The sequence below is a fragment of the Loxodonta africana genome, chromosome 7 (genome assembly GCF_030014295.1).
Source record: "Loxodonta africana isolate mLoxAfr1 chromosome 7, mLoxAfr1.hap2, whole genome shotgun sequence".
Taxonomy (NCBI): Eukaryota; Metazoa; Chordata; class Mammalia; order Proboscidea; family Elephantidae; genus Loxodonta; species Loxodonta africana.
In genome coordinates, this window is record NC_087348.1 from 6,436,672 (window position 1) to 6,458,349 (window position 21,678).

Genomic DNA, 21,678 nt, shown 5'->3' on the forward strand with positions numbered 1-21,678 from the left:
ATGGACGAGGCCCCTGTGTTCGGCGGGTTGTGCAGCCCCGAAGACGAGCTGGTGCCGGACCTGTTCGGCGCCGAGGGTCCGTTCGCGTCTGAGAACATGGTCCTGCAGGCCCCGGCGGCCGTCCAGCGCGAGGGGGACCAGTTCCACGTCTTCAAAGACGCCTACCTGAGTGCCGCCGACCCCAAAGAGCCGCTCCTGCGGGCGCTCACCTCCCCGCCGCCGGGCGCCGATTGCCAGGCCAAGGTCAAGGTGGAGCTGGAGGACGAGCGCGACGACCAGGAGGGCCTTGCGGAGTACCCGGGTCTCCCCGAGCTCAGCCCGATGGAGGACGCCCTGCTGGCTCGGGCCCCGCCGCCCGCCTACAACGTCCACTTCCTGTCCTCGCTGCTGGCCCCGCGCAGGAGCCCCGCGGTAGTGCCCCTGGGCGCCTGGCCACGGGAAGGGGCGGCCCACCCCGGCGTCCGCGTGATTCCAGTAAGAGCCCCCTGGGAGATGGGCGCAGCCCCCCTTTTTACATTCCCACGTGTACAGGACAGACTGGTGATTTATCCCGAAGGTTCCCTCTAAACACATTTTCCCATCCCACTGGATTAGCTAATTGAACCGTGGCACACCGGACTGAGCCCACTCAGATGAACTAGGGCCCTGTTGTTCATTGCCTCTAGGAAAGAAGCCCTGTTTGTCAGAATAGCTAGCTTCCATGAAAACAAGTGTAACACTGAGTTTTCATGCGTTTGCATTTTGCTTTTAAAATTGATTTATTTTGTTGTTGAGACCCTCCCCCATTAACATAAATTCACTGCCCCTTTAAAGTTACTATCTAATTTTTCAAGTTGCTGTTGTCATTTTGATCCCAAGCATAACACTCAGGCCAACACTCTGGTGGCACAGTGGTTAAGTGCTATGGCTGCTAACCAAAGGGTGGGCAGTTCGAATCTGCCAGGCGCTCCTTGGAAACTCTATGGGGCAGTTCTACTGTGTCCTATACAGCCTCTATGAGTCAGAATGGACTAAACGGCAGTGGGGTTGGTTTTAGCTAAACTACTGTTTGGTTTGGAAACCCTGGTGGCATAGTGGTTAAGTGTTATGGCTGCTAACCAAAGGGTTGGCAGTTCTAATCTGCCAGGCACTCCTTGGAAACTCTATGGGGCAGTTCTACTCTGTCCTGTAGGGTCACTATGAGTCGGAATGGACTGGACGGCACTGGGTTTGGTTTTTGGTCTTTTATTGTTTGGTTTTAAGAAGACTTCGGAGCCTATTTTTGGTTTAAGGCTTAAAGATTAACTCAGGGCAGTAGTTTCAGGGGTTCATCCAGCCTTGGTGGCTCCAGAAAGTCTGTAGTCTAAGAGAATTTGAAATTCTGTTTTGCATTTCCCCCCTTTTGATCAGGGTTCTTCTCTAGAATCTTTGGTCAACATGTTCAGTAACGGTAGCTGGGCACCATCCAGTTCGTCTGGTCTCACGGCAGAGGAGGCAGCTGTTCATGGAGGCAGTCAGCCACACATTCCACCTTCTCCTGCATTTTGCTTTTTAAAAAATTTTTTACAAGGCTTTTAAGTCTCAGCAGGGACTCAGAGTTAACACTTGTATTTGCTGAGCCCTGAAATCAAGGTGTTAGACCTTCCTTCTGCTAATAAGTGATCGTGCTTGAAGCACAGACTATATAAAAAAAGTCGACTATATAGGCGACATAAATTCCTGCTAATTTTCAGCAGCTCCGTGGAAGAAAGGCCTAGAGATCTGCTTCCAAAAAGACGACAGGCTAGAAAACCCTGTGGGGCAGTTCTGCTCTAACACATGGGGTTGCAATTAGTCGGAATCGACTCGACAGCGCCCAATGTGACACGTAACAATTCTCCATTATCTGAAGGAGCTTCGCTGTTGATGGCCACCGGTTCAAATCAGGTCTTAAAGGAAACAAATAAAAAAAAACCAAACCTGGTGCCGTCGAGTTGATTCCAACTCACAGCGGCCCTATAGGACAGAGTAGAACTGCCTCATAGGGTTTCCAAGGAGCAGCTGGTAGATTGGACCTGCCCATTTTTTGGTTAGCCGCCGAGTTCTTAACCACTGTGCCACCAGGGCTACATGTGCTGGCTTCCCAAAAGGCTCTAGTTTGGAAAACTAGATAAATCGCCCATTGGATCCCTTTAGCAAGTTATAGCCGGAGCCCGTGTGGAACGTTTTGAGTCCTCAGTAAGCTGGCCAGAGCCTGACTTCGCAGAGGAAAAGCCATGGCAGGAGGAGCTTGGGTGTCTGCTTTTCTGGGTTTCCCCTGGCGGGCCTGGCGGGGCGGAGGCAGGACCACTGCTCCTGGGCGTGGAGGAGAGGGTGGAGCCAGGCTGGTGGCCAGTATGTCCCAGTTGGTGCCCGGAGGATCCTCGGAGAACATGCAGTCCCTCCAGCCTTCACCCAGCCAGAGGTCTTCCTCAGAACTGCCCTCACTGGGGTGGACCTTGCTCTAACTAGTCAGTGGGAATTTCCAAGATCCCCTGTTAATATGGTCCAATTTTGACACAAGGCTGGTTTGGCAAAATTGAGATATTATTTGAATTAAAAAAAAATTCATTTTTTGCCTTTTTGAATTTTTACCAACACTTTCATATTCATTAATAAAATGAAAATGATTCCACGTGGACACGTTTATCATCGAAACAGAATGGAATTGTTTTCCGGTAAACGTTCAGGCTAAATTGCTCATTTCCTTCTAGAAATTCATTCTCACGTGCTGATCTTTGTTTCTACGCATTCTCTAAAAACGAGACTTTACCGTCATTTAGGAGCCCTGGCGGTGCAGTGGTTCACAGCTACGGCTGCTAACCAAAAGGTGGGCAGCTCGAGCCTACCAGGCGCTCCTTGGAAGCTCTCGGGGGCAGTTCTACCTTGTCTTATAGGGTTGCTATGAATCCGAATTGACTCGACGGCAACGGGTTTTTTGATTTTTCGGTGGTGCAGTAGTCAAGAGCTTGGCTGCTAACCAAAAGGTCAGCAGCTTGAATCCACCAGCTGCTCCTTGGAAACTCTGTGGGGCAAGTCTACTCTGTCCTGTAGGGTCTCTAGGAGTTGGAATCGACTTGACGGCAACGGGTTTGTTTGTGTTTTTACTGTAATATAAGTAGTCGAGGTATTAGTTACATTGATAAACTTATTATATAAGTATTTGTTAATTATAGGAGATAAATTAAATCTCAACTTTGATGACATGGGCATGGGGGGTTCCCCAAAGCAGGAAGCTGTGAAATGGAAGAAAATGCCCCAAAGCAGGAAGAAAATTTGAAATGTTCTATATTTCTAGAAAATTTGAAATATCTAAATAAAGCTGTAACTTGACATGCAGCTAAACTTTCCCTTATCTATTCTAAGATTTATACCTAGATACTAGGTGGCTGTGCCAAGTAATTTACCAGTTTGTGTTAATTGTTAGTATTTGTTTGGGCCTCTGAGTTTATTAGGTAGGAAAATCTCCAAGTTTGAACCAACATCCTCTCTTTGAAAAATAGTTACCTGTTCTGTGATTTTATATGTGAGGTCTTTAGGATATGACCTTGGAATACTGCACTTGAGACTCATCTTTTCTGAAGGACTTTATTGCCTCCTGGCCTCTTGGGAGGCTCCCATGGGCTCTGCAGTGGGAGAGAGACAGAGACACAGAGAGAGAGACGCAGACAGAGAGACACAGAGAGAGAGAGGAGGGAGAGAGGGAGCAAAAGTGATGCAAAATATGGGTAGGCTGCTGTTTCCTAATCTTCTTTCCATTCTTACCCAATTTTAAAAGAAACACCCTGGTTTTGAAACACTCAATTCTGATGGCAATTTTCTTAATTACAAAAAAAAAATTCAAAAATCAACATTTTCTTTAGTTTCTCATTTCTGATTTCCAGTAATGTCGTTGGTATTTGTCTACATCTTTGTGATTTTGCTGGTGTGTCATTGAATTGGGCCTCGTTGCAGAGGAGAGCTTTAAAAACAAAGTGGGCAGCCATTGCCCACCCTTGCTGCTTCACGTTAGTTATTCTCCCACTGCTCAGTTAGGAAAGTTGACTATTTTTTTTCTTATTTAAATCAGCTGTATTATAACTGAGTTTTTTTTGTTTGTTTGTTTTTATCAAACAGCAGCAAGGCTTTTGGGCTTCTTGAGGAAAGAAAACAAAACAAAGAACCCAATAAAACAATTGGCTAGGATATTTAATAAAACGAATGCATTCTAGAACGTCTGATGAAGGGTTAGACGAAGGGCTAGCGGTTCAGGCGATTTTAAGAACGCGCAGACTGGAGTTCCAGCTCCGTTAGCGTGTGGGGCTGTGAAGCGATGTAAGAAGCCACCAACCAACTGGGGGATCCTCTCAATTACTTTCGCCGTTTTTGGGAACAGCATGTGGGCCACATCAAAATCGTTTCTCCACGCCTCACTAGCCGCTGGTTTCTGTGGCCCTCAGTGGTCTCTCATAAGGTGACTGGTGAGGCTGGTCAGGTGGCTTGTTGCCCCGTAAAGAGAATAATAGTTTGAGTTTTAAAATCACCAGTGAGCAAAGAGAATTGGGGTGCTCTTTACTTTAAAAATGTAACTTCGCATGAAACTTGAATTTTCTTTTTCTTTTTTATGCAACTGGAGTCCTTGGGTAGTATGACCTGGTTAACATGCTCAGCTGCTAACCCAAGGGTCGGGGGTTCGAGTCTGCCCAGAGGCACCTCAGAAGAAAATCCTGGTGATCTACTTTGGAAAAATCAGCCACTGAAGACCCCACAGAGCACAGTTCCACTCTGACTCTCGGGGGTCTCTGTGAGGCGGAATCCACTCGGTGGCGATTGGGTTTTTTATTACGCAACTGCAAAACCCAGTGCCTACGAGCGTTGCCTAAAATAGCGACTGTGTTGTTTTTTGTTTTTTTTTTAGGTTGAAATAAAGGAAGCAGGTGGTACGATTACCGGTAACAACCCGGAGGAGGCAACCTTTCCGAATCCTCACGCCCAGGAATCCTGTTGCAAGTTCCCAGCATCACACGAACCCGAGGGCCCCTCCGACTGTTCCCACAAGGACTCGAATCCGATGGTAATTATGCCACAGAAAAGGTGTATGCTTAACACTCTAGTAAATGTTTGGCCCTTGTCACCACTCGGTCAGGTTACCTCAGTCATCACTTTCATCCTGGTACTTGTCGAATCAGCGTCTTCGGTTGTCTCACCTTAGAAAAGCACTGATTAAGGCCCTTTCCAAGGCTCCTTTCACAGCTAAGATTCTCATGTCTGCTTAATCTTGGCAAATTAGATAAAGATCAGGGCACTGCTGTCTTCTTTAACTGTCAGCGCAGAGCGGGGGTCAGGCACCGGGATGGGGGAGGTGTGGCCGGGCCGTGTGGTTTGGGGGATCGCTGGGAGCGTGGGGCTGGGCTTCTCAGGCTTTGGGGCCGAGGCTGCTTCCCTGCCTTTGCCTCACCCCCAAACTCTTAGTGACCTCAGCTAACGCCTGTAAGGGAGGAGCCATCGGTTAGTCACACTGTGGTTCCTGTCATATTTTTGCACATGACTTCACTTGATCCTCATATAGCTCTGAGGTGGGCGTTATTTGTATCCCGACTTTACGGATAGGAAAGCAGAGACATGACATGCGTGGCTTAAGTCTTCACAGCTTGTAAGGGGTGCAGCTTGGACTCCAGGTCTCCCTGCGGTGGGGGACCAGAGGGAGGGGCCAGGAATCCTGCCCAGGGGTTCCTTTTGGCAAGCTGCTTAGAGGCCAAAGAACAAACCATTGCCTTTTCCCACAGCGGTTTTTTATTCCAAGAAAGGGGCCCTGGCTCGAAGGCATACACTTTAACTGTGAAATCCTGGGAAACGAGCCAGCCCCAGCTTTGGCTTAGCGAGGCACACACCGGTAACTCTGTCTATGGCACAGCTTTCCCAGGCCACCCAGGCGGGCCATCGGGAGGTGGCTAGCATACTCCCCCAGGAGGGGACTATGGGGCTGGCAGGTCTGGAGATGCCACGCTGAGCCTCGCCCCTGCATGTGTGCCCCTGGTGTGCCCTGCGTGTGGGCGTGTGACACCAGGACAGTCCCACCTGCACACGATGTTGCTGGGGCCCTGAAGCTCTGGCCCAGGGCAGCTCCTCTCTGCAGAGGCTCCATTCGTGTTGCTCACATGGATGATAACGTGGGTACCTTATGCTTCTTTGAGTTTTCCTGTCTAGACTATAAGCAACCCGAAGTCAGAACCCACAGCTTCTCTGTGTATTTGTGGTTTTGCCTATGGAATTAGAAGCTGCCTGCGGGCAGAAACGGCGCTGCTGGCCAGCGATGTGAGGGCCGTGCTCACCCTCAGCTCCCGTCTCTGCTTTTGCTTGGTGCTCTGGCCGCAGTTCACCTGCTGGTGAGGACTTGTGTGAGGTTAGAATCCCACCTGGGCTACCTGAGCCTGCTCCTCAGGCCCAGGAAGATCGACACGCATCTTAGAATTTTCAGTTCTTAGATTAGACTTTCTAAGCTGCGCTTGTAGGAAATAAGAAAAGACATTAAAACAGACTCCTGTGTTAGCAATAACCAGAGTGTGTGGCAGGAAAGCCAGCAGTGCTGAAATTAAAGATGATTCTAAGTTCGCGGGCAGCCACAGGATCGGGGTTGGGGACACAATCTACCCTGCGCCGGGCCGCAGAGCAGCTCGTTCCCCTGACCGTGTAGACGATGGAGCCCGAGGACATGTGACGGAGGCTCTGGTGCCCAGTCGCCTGACCTTGACCCCAGTCTGCATGGCCAGACACCTGCAGAGAGGCCACGAGCAGGCATTCCCGTGGGCGCGCTGAGCCATCTCTGGAGAGGTTTCCCTGCTCTGTGGTCCCTCCAGACAATGCGCTGTTGCAGGGGGAGACACGGAGAGCAGCCCTGTTGTTCCCATTCTCCATTTCACCCGAAATCCTGGATAAGGCTCTTTCCTCAGATTTATGTTTATTTCGGTTGGTATTACTGGAATTAACTTTTGAAAACGAAACCTGATCGCTATTTTTCTTTTAGGTGATCTGTCAGTTGAAAGGGGGCACACAAATGCTGTGCATAGACCATTCTGGTGCAAGAGAGCTGAAAGCCCTGCATCTGCTTCCTCAGTATCAAGACCAAAGTAGTTATCCACAGTCAGGTACGAAGAAACTGATTAAAAAAAAAAAAAAGTTCTGGCATGTATCATATATAAGCTGCTAAGTGAATATGTTCGGGTTTTTATAGAGACTTGAAGTGAAGGAGGTGGCTAGGGTATCACACGGGCAGCTGGCCAACCTCACGGTCCGTCCGCGCGAGCCTGGGACAGGAAGCATGTGTCTCTGCGGACTGACCCGTAGCCATCGCGCGGGCCATCTCACACTCAGACGGTTGGCTCCACTTGAGCTACCTGCAGAGATTTGCATCCTGGCAGGTGCCTGCCAACCTGTACCTGTCGTTAATTCCACAGGGGGCACGCCTAGGGTGCAACACCAACCTTTCCCAGGTTGGGTTGGTCGTTCAGGTGCAGTAAAGATTTATATACACATTTATATAAACATGTGGCTGTAACCAAGGAGAGTGACCACTGCGGCTTAATCGCTGTGTGTTGTGAAATAACTCTCAAATGCTAACCTGTCTGACACGTATTCACTCAGAAACTTCTTTAAACTGGCACGGTGTTAATAAATGACCTATAAGTACTTGGTTATCCCAAAATGCCTTAGGAACTATTAAAGAAAGATTAAATGGCATAGTTTTAGGATTGTGCTTAACAGAAGTTAGACACTCGTTCTTGAACACTGGGCACCTCTGTGATTTTATACATAACCACGTTGCACTGGACGTCAAGTTATTCAGGGCGTTTCACTATCAGTGAGTCACTGGCCTTGCCAATAATTTAAAATCACATCAAGTCTAGAGGCAGTTTCCAGTGGACAGACTCTGGGAATCCAGGGCAAAAAAAGCGTGGCTCCTCACCTCCCTACCCCACCCTGACGTTGTCTTTATTGGAGGAAGGTAAACACCAAGACAGCGAGCCCCCAGAGCCCTTTGCTACACCAGCTGTGGGCTTTCTTCTCCTGTTTCCCGTAGGATGGTGCTGCATGGTGATCCCCAGCATGGGCTGGGAGGGGCTCTTCCTATCACCCATCCTCCCGCCCATGACAAAATCCCAGTGCCTCGATTTCAGAGTGTTTATACAGTGTTCTGCAAACTGGCTTCCTTGTTCTTTAATCATAAAACCCCCACCAAATCAAAAAACCAAACCCTCTGATGCTGAGTCAATTTCGACTCATAGCAAACCTATAGGACAAAGTAGAACTGCCCCATAGGGTTTCCAAGGAGCGCCTGATGACCTTTTGGTTAGCAGCTAAGCTCTTAACCACTGAGCCACTAGGGCTCCAAAACCCCCACAGATCCCTCCTATTATGGTGTCCGTGTACACACTAAACCTCACCGTAAATGTTACCTGAGTCCCCAGGTAAACCTGAAAGGATGCTTAGGCCTCAGAAGGATGTGTATTGAGCCCAGTGGTGACTCGAGAGAGTAAGTCACCTCTGTCCTTCCACTTGGACTGACTTTCACCCTTAGCATCTCAGGAGCCTTTGACGGCACCCTTACCCGTTGCTGTTGAGTTGATTCTGACTCAGTGGCCCTATAGGGTAGAGTAGGACTGCCTCATAGGATTTCCAAGGGGTGGCTGGTAGATTCTAACCGCCAACCTTTCAGTTAGCAGTCATGGCTTTTAACCACTGCGCCGCTAGGGGGTAAAGAAATGCCTATTGGTGGGTGTGATTAAGTAGTTCAGTCCAAACAGCTTGATGGGTACTTATGTCCAACCAGCGAGCAACCTGTAAAAGAAGCAGGCACACAAATGAAAAGTAGTTCACATGGCGTCCAACAGATGGCGCTGTGTTCCCTCAAAAATGTAACCTGTCTGGTGGCGGGCGCCCTGTGTGTGTGCTTGGGAACCTGGGCGCTAACACATTTTTACTCCCTGGAAGCTTGGGTCAAGTAGTTTTATGACAAAAAAAAATTGGGTGATAGTTAAAAAAAAAAATACACAGACCCAAAATGTTTTGCAGAACAAAAAACATAAATAGGACCAAGATAAACTGGATAAGTGTACGCGATAAATCCGTAACCTGTTATTTCTGTACTTTCTTCCATGTGTAGGTGGAAGAGGAATAATACATGCTATCAATTAATTTTAATTGTCTTCCTTACAGATGTCCCTAAACCAATGACTACTTTAGTAGGAAGATTTTTGCCAGTACCAGCAAAATTAAATCTCATTACTCAACAAGTGAGTCATTGCTTTATTAAGAAAAAATACAACCGGGCATTGTTGTCTCTGGAAATTTTGATGGTCGCAGTTGGGATTACTCAGGAATAGAATTTCTCTTCCGTTTTAAAATCAACAGGGAAACCTTCACCAGTCCTCGCTGTCTTCAGCAGTGGGAGGAACGGAGCAGGTCTAAGGCACGGCTCCTTGCCAACCCTGAGAAGCCGCTCTGCCCTCCCCAACAGCCTCCTGCCCACTTGTGCCCTGGTCTTTGCGGCCCTGCCATCAGCACACTTGGTCCCTCACCTTCCTCGGGGTCACGGAAACGTTTTCTAAAGTCAGCTTTTGTGATGACACCGTAATACACATACGTTAGATACAAAGCACTGTGCTCCTTTACCCGCGTCTTCCTCAGGAGAGCCCCCCGGCCCTCAGGGAAGAGCAGTGGTCCTCACTGCCTGCACCTGCTTCTCACTGTACCCCAGCACTGTCACCATTCCATGTGCTCTGGTTTCTCTGCCTGTACCCGCCCACGGGGACGTAAGTGCCACAGGGGCTGAGGGTTTGTTCATCCCGTGAACTGAGAGCCAGAGTGAAGCCTGCCTCACACTGGGCCTCTGCACACCTTTGCCAGGGATGGCACCCATCTGAACTAAGTGAGCCCCAAACAAAACAGAGCACCCAGCTCTGCCCTCCTGCAGCTTGCGTCTCAGCATGGGAGACAGACAATAAGCACAGCTCACAAATACACAGCTTACACACTAGGAGAGCAGAGGAAGGGGCTTGGGAGACAGGTGTGGTGGACGGAAAAAAGCCGCAGTTTTACAGAGGTGGTCACAGTTGGATTCATTGAGAAAGTGACATTTGAGCAAAGACTTGAAAGTGACGAGGGAATGAGCCATGTGTATATCTCATGGAAGAACATTTGAGGCGGAGGGACCACCATGAGCCTAGGGAGAGGTCAAGTCCTCTGTAGGGCCAGCAAGGCAGCCGGTGGGGCTGGGATGGAGTGTACGAGGGACAGTCACCCAGAGGAAGCTGAAGGCAGTGGAAGGACCGAGTTTCCGCTCTGCTTGAAAAGGGGGCCCTAGGATTTTAAACAGAGGTGTGACCTCCTTTGAAGGCAAGGATCACACTGGCCTGTCTTAGATGCACTCAAGGGAGGGGCTGGTGGTGGGGCAGAGTGGAAGCAGATGAGCTACGATTGTAGCAATCTGGGGAGGGATGAGGTGGCTCAGACCAGGTGGTGGCAGCGGAGATGGTGAGAAGCTGACTGTCAGCTCTGGCGATGTTCTGACAGACAGACTACCAGCTGGGGTTGCTGATGGATTAGATGTGGGATGTGAGACGGAGGAGTCCAGGTCTGAGCCTGACAGCTTGATGTCAAGCTTTTCAGTCTGAACAATGGGAACGATAGATATTCCATCAACTGGGACGGGACAGAGTTCCCTCTGGACAAGTTCGGTTTGAGGTGCCCCTTAGATACCCAAGCGAGGACATTGTGTAGGAGTCGTATCTACAAGCTGAAGTCCAGCGTGAGTGAGGGTTGGGCTGAAGGATCAAGCTGAAGTCGCCAGCTGTGGAAGGGATTTTGAGCCATGAGACCAGACGAGATCCCTAAGGGAGTGACCATAAAGAGAGTTATATGCTTATTAAATGAATACATGAAGGAGATTTTTCTCAAATGATGCATCGGCCAAAGGGGAGAGAACATTGAGCGGTGCAGGTAGAGTCATCCTGAGGCTGTGTGTAGATGAACAAGCTGAGCCTGATCGTGTGAGCCCAGACATGGAGTCGTCCTGAGGCTGTGTGTAGGTGGTCCTGTGAGCCCGGACATGGAGTCGCCCTGAGGCTGTGTGTACACCCTCGTCTCCTGGCCTCCTCCACACCAGACCTTCCTTCCCTCACTGCTTCAGCCGCTGGTCAGGAAGCCACGCACTGGGCTTGCTTGTGCAGCCCCCACCTCGAAGCCCGTGCCCTGTGCAATGCGCTATTGGACCACAGGCATCCCCAACCCACCCCCTCCCGTCTCACCCTGACTGTGCTGACGGAGGTCCCCATTTTGGCTCCCCAGACCTCTTACCCAGCGGGGACCTCAGAGGCAATCCTTTCTGCAATGCTTCCCTTGCTTCCTTGCCAAACCCTCAGTTCTGGACTTTCTCTTGAGCCCCGCTACTCCAAGTGCAGTCCAAAGGCCAGGAGCATTGGCATTGCCTGGGACCTTGTTACAGATGCAGAGTCCCAGGCCCACATGAAGCCCACGGAGTCAGAATCCACATGGTGACAGGATCCCAGGCAGCTAATGTGCACAGTACAGCCTGGGAAGCGCCATCTTAGGGCCTACTGGCCTCTCTCCTCAGTGGCCAGGCATTGCCTCAGAAAGCCGTGGGCTCCAGCATATGATGCCCTAGACTTAGGACCTCTGTAATGCTTCAAAGAAACCTCGTTTTCTCTGCTTTGCTTTGGGGCTGAGAGAGCCAGGAGAAAACAGAGTCATTGTGCCTGGTTTACACAGACAATTGCCTCCGCCCTGACAGCTGGAAACCCTTTCTCCAAGCGAAAGCACGACTCAGCAGACAGTGTGCGTGAGGACGCAGTTAGATATCTGGATGGCTGCAGAAGAAACGCTCGTTTGAGTAACTTCTGGACACTTTCCTCCTATAACCCAAGTGCAAGGACCAGACTAAAGAAAAGGGAACTCTTGGGGTGAGAAACCCCTTTGGGACTTAGAATTCTTATTTGTAAAATGAGGGAGTTAGACCCAGAGTGATTTCTTGATGCCTTCCAGCCCAAACAGTAATTATACAAAATTTAAAAAGGGGCAGAAGAGAGAAAACGAAGAGGATGAATAAAATGTGTTTTCCCAAGACTATATAACCACCACAGGTATGTCAGTTTGTCATACTGTGGTGGCTTGCATGTTGCTGTGATACCGGAAGCTTTGGCACTGTTATTTCAAATATCAGCAGGGCCGCCCTTGGGGAGAGGTTTCATCGGAGCTTCCAGACTAAGACTAGGAAGAAGGACCTGACAATCCACTTCTGAAAGGTTAGCCAGTGAAAACCTTATGAATAGCAGTGAAACACTGTCTGATATAGTGCCAGAAGATGAGCCCCTCAGGTTGGAAGACATTCAAAATACCACTGGGGAAGAGCTGCCTCCTCAAAGTAGAGTCCACCTTAATCATGTGAATGGAGTCAAGCTTTCGGGACCTTCATTTGCTGATGTGGCATGACTCAAAATGAGGAAAAACAGCTGCAAACATCCATTAATAATAGGAACGTGGAATGTATGAAGTATGAATCTAGGAAAATTGGAAGTCGTCAAAAATGAAATGAAATGCATAAAGATCGATATCCGAGGCATTAATGAACTGAAGTGGACTGGAATTGGCCATTCTGAGTTGGACAGTCATATGGTCTACTATGTCAGGAACAACAACTTGAAGAGGAAAGGCGTTACATTCATCGTCAAAAAGAACATTTCAAGATCTGTCCTGAAGTGCCACGCTGTCAGTGATAGGATAACATCCACACGCCTACAAGGAAGACCAGTTAATATGTCTACTATTCGAATTTATGCACCAACCACTAAGGCCAAAGATGAGGACATTGGAGGTTTTTACTAACTTCTACAGTCTAAAATTGATAAAACTTGGAGTTAACATGCATTGATAATTATTGGCGATTGGAATGTGAAGTTGGAAACAAAGACGAGGAACAGTAGTTGGTAAATATGGATTTGGTGATAGAAATGGTGCCAGAGATAGTGTGATAGAATTTTGCAAGACCAACAACTTCTTCGTTGCAAATACCTTTTTTCAACAACATAAACAGGGCCTATACACGTGGACCTCTCCAGATGGAATACACAAGAATCAAATCGACTACATCTGTAAAAAAGAGGATGGGAAAGCTCAACATCATCAATTGGAACAAGGCTGGGGCCAGTTGTGGAGCAAACCATCAATTTCCCATATGCAAGTTGAAGTTGAAGAAAATTAGAACAAGTCCATGAAAGCCAAAGTATGACTTCAAAGATATCCCACCTGAATTCAGAGACCACCTCAAGAACAGATTTGACACATTGAACACTAATGACCAAAGACCAGACAAGTTGTGAAATGACATCAAGGACATCATGTATGAAGAAAGCAAGAGGTTGTTTAAAAGACAGGAAAGAAAGAAAAGACCTGAATGGATGTCAGGAGAGACTCTAAAAGTTGCTCTTGAATGTAGAGTAGCTAAAGTGAAAGGAAGAAATGATGAAGTAAAAGAGCTAAACGGAAGATTTCAAAGGGCAGCTCGAGAAGATAAAGTACTATAGTGAAATGCGCAAAGACTTGGAGTTAGAAAACCAAAACGGAAGAACAATCTCGGCATTTCTCAAGCTGAAAGAACTGAAGAAAAAATTCAAGCCTCAAGTTGCAGTATTGAAGGGTTCTACGGGGAAAACGTTAATTAAATGATGCAGGAAGCATCAAAAGATGGAAGGAATACGTAGTCACTGTACCAGAAAGAATAGGTCGACATTCAACCATTTCAGGAGGTAGCCTATGATCAAGAATCAATGGTACCGAAGGAAGAGATCCAAGCTGCACTGAAGGCATTGGCAAAAAACAAGGCTTCAGGAATTGACAGAATACCAACTGAGATGTTTCAACAAATGGATGCAACTCCAGAAGGGCTCACACTCATCTATGCCTTGAAATTTAGAAGACAGCTACCTGGCCAACTGACTGGAAGAGATCAATATTTGTGCCCATTCCAAAGAAAGGTGATCCAACAGAATGCAGGAATTATCAATATCGTTAATATCACACACAAGTAAAAGTTTGCTGAAAAACATTCAAAACCAGTTGCAGCAGTACGTTGGCAGGGGACAGTCCGGTGTTCAACCGGATTCGGATGAAGACATGGAACAAGAGGTATCATTGCTGACGTCAGCTGGATCCTGGCTGAAAGCAGAGAACACCAGAAGACGTTTACCTGTGTTTTATTGATTATGCAAAGGCATTCGACTGTGTGGATCATAACAAATTATGGATAACATTGTGAAGAATGGGAATTAAAGAACACTTAATTGTGCTCATGTGCAAACTGTAGTTACACCCAGAGGCAGTCGTTTGAACAGAGCAAGGGGATGCTGTGTTTTTTAAATTCAGGAAAGACATGTGTCAGGGTTGTATCATTTCACCGTACTTATGCAGTCTGTATGCTGAGCAAATAATCCAAGACGCTGGACTGTATGAAGAAGAACGGGGCATCAGGATTGGAGGAAGACTCATTAACAACCTGAGCTATGCAGATGACACAACCTTGCTTGCTGAAAGTGAAGAGGACTTGAAGCACTTACTGATGAAGATCAAAGGCTTCAGCCTTCAGTATGAATTACACCTCAACATAAAGAAAATAAAAATCCTCACAACTGAACCAATGAGCAACATCATGATAAACGGAGAAAAGATTGAAGTTGTCAAGGATTTCGTTTTACTTGGATCCACAATCAACATCCATGGAAGCAGCAGTCAAGAAATCAAAAGATGCGTTGCACTGGGCAAATCTGCTGCAAAAGACCTCTTTAAAATGTTGAAAAATGAAGATGTCACCTTAAAGACTAAGGTGCACCTGACTTGTGGTGTTTTCAATTGCCTCATATGCATGTGAAAGCTGGACAACGAACAAGGAAGAGCGAAGAAGAATTGATGCCTTCGAATTGCAGTGTTGGTGACGGATATTGAATACACCATGGACTGCCAAAAGAACAAACAAGTCTGTCTTGGAATAAGTACAGAATGCTCCTTAGAAGCAAGGATGGTGAGACTTCATCTCACACACTTTGGACATGTCATCAGGAGGGACCAGTCCCTGGAGAAGGACATCATGCTTGGTAAAGTAGAGAGTCAGCGAAAAAAAAGCAGAAGCCCCTCAACGAGACGGATTGACACAGTGGCTGCAAAAATGGGTTCCAGCCTAACAACAATGGTGAGGATGGTGCAGGACTGAGCAGTGTTAAGTTCTGTTGTACGTAGGGTCACTATGAGTTGGAACCGACTCGACATCACAACAATGACAAACTTATTTTTTAATTGCTCTTGGCTGCTAAGGGAAAGGTCAGTGGTGGGAACCCACCAGCAGCCCTGCAGGAGAAAACCCTGGCGATACAGCCTGGGAAGCCCTATGGGGCAGCTCTGCTCTGTCGCATGGGGTCGTTAAGAGTCAGAATAGACTCGACATCACTCAAAGGCAACATTTTTAAATTTCAATTTTGGGGAAGGGGACAAGGGATATTCAATTGTGATATACACAATCTCAAATTTTATCTTAGGGCAGAGTTGGGTTGGCTTCTTCTTCCCTGTGAATACCCTTCGTGAGCCCCGCTAAGGAGTAATATAATGAAAAAAGACGAGAACTTGCAAAGCAAAGGGCGTGGGTAATGCTGCCAGTGTGCTACTGTTTCCAAGTTACTAAAAATTGGCCACGAAATGATATTTTGAATAGAAAAAAAACGAAATTAATGCTTGTCAATGAGACTTCATATACCAAGATCGCTTATGTTATATTAAAAATATAACATATTATGTTATATTAAGACTGTAAAAATAATAATTTAAGGTCGTTTTCAGTTTAAAGGAATTTGTAATTGACTTCCTTTCACAATTTATAGTTCACTCAAATGAAAGATATTTCTCTTACAATGTCCTTGGCCACCAACTCCGGCTGTGCAGTCCTGCCCCCAGGCCTGCACCTGGAATGCAGTTCTCAGTGTCCACACTGCAGACCTCGGGGGAGGGTGGCCAGGCCAGGCGGGTCCCACCCTGTGCAGAGCCTGGGCCCGTGCCTGCTCAGGGTGGCCCTTAAGGACTGGACGTTGTTGTAAAGGGCTGGTGACTTAAACCTCTAGCAGAAAAAGCATAGTTTTTATCTGTGCCTGGGGGCTGAGGGTGGAGTTTAAAAAGCCAGCCTGCTAATTAAGAACACTCTTGCCTTTGACTCTGCAGCTGGAGAACGGAGCCTTGTCACCGGTAGTTAACTCATCGGCTCTGCCAGGACCACCAAAACTGACTTTGGCTGGGTAAGGATTAAAAGCAGTACGTTGTCACTCATTTTAATCAAGAGGTTCAGAGGCTTTGGGGTGCATCTGGGATTTCCTTCTGAGTTACGGAGCTAGTGTTCCCCGCCGACCTTCATGACCCCTGAGACGTTATTTCTTAGCTGGGTGGATGCTGAGAACGGCGTGGCTGCTTCCCGCCTGGTTTTGCTGTTGAAGCAAAGATGGCTCTGTAACCTTGGTTGGTTTCCACTTTACTGTCTGCTGTCCTGTGTCAGTGTTTCCCAAGTTTGTCACCATTTACCGCTCTCTCTTGGGTTCACATTGATCCAGTCTGAGCTGGTCTCGTTCTGTTTTGTGGTCACCAACATAAGTCAGGACGTGGTGGTCACTCAGCGTGGACAGGGGTCTGTCGTGTGCCTCTGTGGGCTGCCCCTGCTGCCTTATGTGCTAAGCGGGCTCTCCCTCCATCCAGCTGCCAAGATACACTCTCTCCAGGTGGACGTGGCTGCGTTTACCAGGGACCTTGTCTTTTCATTTTAGAGTCTCGTTAATAACTGTAACTAATGGAACTAATCAGCTGATTGGAGCTCTGTGGCAAGTCAGCATCGTGCACTAACAGTTTCGGCAGCCCTTGGGTCACTGAGCCCTACGGAGCTTGGGCATCCAATCTAATGCCGCTGTATGTGTTCCTATGGGCCTGCGGGCCCAGCACCCGACAGAAGTCAGGCCGAGCAATTGACAGCCTAGACTGTGTCCTCTAGTGCTTCCCGGCCCCGCAGGGGCTGCCACCCCTCATCATCATGGCCTTGGTAAGTGTGAGAAGAATTGTCTGGGGTGTGGACGAAAGGCTGGGCAAACCTTAGGGCAGGGTCCTGGAGACATCACAGAATTCAGTCAACGCCCTCACCTCCGAGAATTGTCACTGAAGTGTTTCAGTTGCGTCAATGCTTTGCTGATTCCGTTTTAGCGGTTGCTCTTCTAGCTGTTTCTAAGCCGTGCGACGGTCAATGGCTTTCCATCACTCTGGTGGGATGAGGCTGAAGGGGTCCTTCTCCTGGCTTCATGCTCTTGCTGTGGTGGGGCTGGGGGGCTGGGTTAGCGTGACGATATGTGGTCATGTCATTGTGGTTGTTAGAATTCCTGGACAAAACCAAAGCTGCTTAAGCAATTTCCAAATCCTGTTGACAGCATTCCATTTTTGGTGACACGGTGTGATCTCAGATGTTAGGATCCTGAAGAGACCTGCTTTCTCTTTCTTGTGACTGGGAGCATTTGGTCAACAGTAGTGCATTCCTGTGCGCCTCATTGTGCCCTGAACACTCGATTCAAGTATCAGTTAGAATCTGATATTCTAGAACTTTATCCCAAGTATTTTTTTTATGTGTGCACCCAGTTAGGGTGCCCTTTGAGGGGGCACCACTGGGGTGCCGCTGACGTTTGTTTACACGGAAGCACAGTAACGAGGCCATTCCAGCTCATTTCTCCTTCTTTCCTTTCCCCCTCCCTCCTCCACCGCATCTCTCTGTCCCCTTCCTCCTCCTCCTCTTCCTCTTCCTTGTTCCTCTTCAAGCCAGTCTAGACTAGATTTTCTCCATGAAGTAGTGTATTTTTCTTTATTTTGAAGTAATTATTCAGATTGTAAAGGATTTTTCCATTATAATTGATGTGTCAGAAACAACAGGGGCTTTGGGTTTATATTTTTGCTGCAAGGAATTGCTTGATTTGGTGTCACTCGGTGAATCGGCACTGGTGATTTTTATCTCGCCTCCCCGGTCCTGAGACGGCATTCCGGGATCTCTATCAGTTAAGTATTTGAGTCAGGAAGCGGAGGCAGAAAACTGCTGGCTGGTTGTTTCCTTCTGTACGTGTCCCCAGCCGTGATGAGTTTGCCGTCCTCTTCACCTCTTAGGTGCTTCTTTAGCCTTCTTTTTGACCTCCACGACTTAACTAGGTCTGAGATATCAGAAAAGAAGCTGTCAGCCCAGCCCAGTATGGGTCAAACACAGAAACAGGTCAGCTGGCTAACGCATTAACTAGCTTATCGTATTAATAAAAACCCTTTTAATCCAGATTGACACCCTGCCCCTTGGTATAGCTTTAATAATCTGATTATCCATCAGGTAGTATACGAATTCTGACACCTCCTTGACGCTAACGTTTTTGGTTAATTTAATGAACACCATAATAAAGAATATTCAGGAGTCCGCTTCTCGGGAGTGTTTTTCTTGCAGCTGCGTCTGTATCTCACTGTGGTGGAGCTGAGTCAGAGTGCCCTTCCCAGGCCAAGGGCTCTACCAGCCAAGCTCTCCAGACCTCTTCTAACTCTTTAATTTTCAGATTTGCGCTAGGAGAGTGATCAAGGGCTATGAGATCAGTGGAACTTTTTCGAGTTTTGTTTCCATCACAGTCATCTGGTCCCTCTCTGGCCCCTCAGTCACCCTGTGCTGCTTCCTCACATGGCCAGCGTCTTTGTCATGCTGTTCTCTGAACTGAAACGTCCTTTGGACCAATGAAAAACCCTCGCCACCTGAAAGGCCGACCGCACCTTCTGCCTCCTCCAGGAGCTTTCTTGAAGTCTCTCCACCCCCGTAAACCTCCCTGTCTCTGCATTCTTACAGCATTCGCAATCAGTCTGACAGGTGGTGATGTGGCACCTTGTGTACTCTGGTTTTTCAATGGTACATATCTCATGTCCCTGGCTATTTGGTGGATTTATGGAGGAAAGGCACCATAATTTTTTCAAGAAAATATCTTCGATGTCCCTGAAGCCCTCGTCAAAGTCCTGGCTGCACAGTGATGCAGCCTCAGTAAATGCCTGTTGGCACCTTAGATACTCACTGAGCTACACTCTATCCTTCCTCAGTCACAGTCAGGTCACTGCTGGGGTGTCTCCTCTGCCCCCACTCAGTTCCTTGGGGCCACTCTGTGTCCCAGCTCAGGGGCAGGGTCGGCAGGGCTGTGACTAGGGCAGTGAAGTAGGTCTCAGCACCCTCCTCCGAGCGTCCATATGTGGTCCACAGGTGGGCAGGCCACACCCGCCCCTCCTGGCACCCACCAGGGCATAAGCTACAACTGTCCTATCTATAAGGGGCAAAATCAGGCCAGATGAATAATACTTTAACATGGCATTTAGTGATGTGGTTTGGGGACATTTCCTTGAAAGTGGGAGACATCTCCAGAAGTCACCAGGCGCAGCCTGTCTATGTAGATGTCAGGCGTATCCTTCTATTTCCATTGAGGGGCACAAATAGCCAGCAGAGTGGGGAGGGCTGATGTGTCAGGCAGAGAGGGAGCCCATGCAGAACAGAGAGAAGGGTGGGCCGAGTTAGCATTTAGACCTGGCACCAATCCTGACAGCCAGTCAAGGGTGTGAAGGCACAAAGCATAAGACAAAAGGATATGGGCATCAGTCATACCCACCTGGCAAACAGCACGAAGTCACTCCCACGCTCTGTGTGGCAACGTGAGACTGGCAGCACGCGTTAATTGTGGGCCAAGCACTGTTGTAGTTCTCATAGGAAACCCAAGGCCAGGTACGGTTCTCGTGTGGAGGTGGCTGCTGCCTTGCAGAGATAGAGTCTGCATCTACCATCCCAGGAGTCCACTGGTGGAATGAGCCGCACGTAGTGCCCAGGAGTGCCCTTTCCACAAGGGACTCTACACAGTGCCTTCTTTTCGCCGTGACCTGTTAAGCTTCTTACAGGGCTAACATTCTGAGCTCCCTCAGTAGGCATCATTTCTAAGCAATCCTTGGGAACTTTCCCTCATGTCTAGCAACAACCACAGGCATGGGATCTTCCCTGTCATCAGGCCCCTGGAGATGGCTGGTGGGCTAACCCCCAAGTGCACAGTTAGGAGGGTGACCTAATCCCTTCTTCAGCTGGTCATGAGGCCCCCAGTGACCACATGATGCACTCAAACACGCTTAGACATGGTGGCGACGTCTTCACAGCACCTTCAGCTCTAACGTGGGCACAACAGAACACAAACCATGCTTTATCTAAAAAAAAAAAAAACAAAAAACCAGTGCTGTCGAGTCGATTCCGACTCTTAGCGACCCTATACGACAGAGTAGAACTGCCCCATAGAGTTTCCAAGGAGCACCTGGCAGATTTGGACTGCCAACCTCTTGGTTAGCAGCTGTGGCACTCAACCACTACGCCACCAGGGTTTCCATGCTTTATGTAGTGCTCTTTAATTCATACTTCCCAGTAGTGTCCAGATTTGGGAAAATATATGAAAAAAAAAAAAGAGCTGTTTGGTGGGTGGGAAAGGGGCACAAAATAGAGGTTTAGACAAGTCAGGGTAAGAAACTCCAGGAAGGCTTCTTGGGAAGGGGCCCAGCGTAGGAACCTGCTCCACACCCACAGCCAACATTCTGGGGTGCACAGCTGGCCCTGGCAAGGTGGCCCCACACTGCATGAGATAGGCTTACCTTTCCCAGGTCATGACAAGGCACCTGTAAATAGCACCTCTAGCTGCCTGATGTTGAGACTTTCAGTATTTGCTCAAAAACACCAGCTACTTAGTGAATTCTCTTTTTGAAGAGTAACCATCTGAATACATTTTCTCTTTTAATCTTTATAGAGTAACTCTTAGTTCATGGGACACAAAGTCTAAAAAGCCATGTAACTGTACCAAATCCCAGTGTCTGAAATTGTAAGTAACCATGAACCCTTCATTATTAAATAAGAAATAAGGTGGTTTAGAAACCAGCAAGTGAGCAGAGTCCAGACAAGCCTAAGTGGCCAGCAGTGCCCACGCTACAGTTAATGTCCAACAATTGTGTCCCCACGCTTGCCGCAAACCAGAACGAGATGGCGCCACCCTTGCAGTCTAAGCCTGGTTTGGATCTTTTGGTCTCATTGGCCAACTGTCTTAGTACCTGAAGCTGCCCACACTTGAAGCAGTGTCGAGCCTTGGGTTTGGGTTTACGTTCTCCAGCCCCTCAGACAAACGCTGAACACATCATCATTGTTGAACGTTAACTGTTACATTTCCCCATCCCAATTTTTTTTTTTTTTTTTTAAGTTTGGTGAATTGGTTTACTCTTTGTTTTTAATTGAACCAGATCAAAAACTCTGGTTTCTCAGAAAAATTCTCCCCCAGGGATGTTAGCTTCCAGACCGCTGGGTCAGAGGGTGGTAGGGTGTGGGCTGGAAGGAGAAACTATGGCTGAACTAGGAGGCGGTCCTCAAGTCCCTGAGTGACAGCACTGCCATTGTCAGCTCCCTTTCCACCCTGCCAATTCTAGACTGTGTTGTTCTTGCTTGCCCTGCTTGAAGCTCCTGCTCTGGGCTGCGGGCCTTCTGCCCCTAACACCCACCTAGCTTTAAGGGACACATTGGAGGAGAGAGAACCCGTTCAGTCCCAATGTCTA

At 48.1% G+C, this 21,678-nt stretch overlaps 1 protein-coding gene across 1 annotated transcript in view; it reads left to right on the forward strand.

Annotated features, from left to right (window-relative positions):
* Positions 1 to 21,678, forward strand: part of TESMIN (testis expressed metallothionein like protein) — a 40,558-nt gene continuing 18,880 nt past the window's right edge. The window contains exons 1-5 of the mRNA XM_003419535.3: positions 1 to 474; positions 4,895 to 5,050; positions 7,001 to 7,121; positions 9,190 to 9,266; positions 16,246 to 16,319. Coding sequence (XP_003419583.2) covers positions 1 to 474; positions 4,895 to 5,050; positions 7,001 to 7,121; positions 9,190 to 9,266; positions 16,246 to 16,319 — 902 coding nt within the window. The remainder of the gene's footprint in view (positions 475 to 4,894; positions 5,051 to 7,000; positions 7,122 to 9,189; positions 9,267 to 16,245; positions 16,320 to 21,678) is intronic.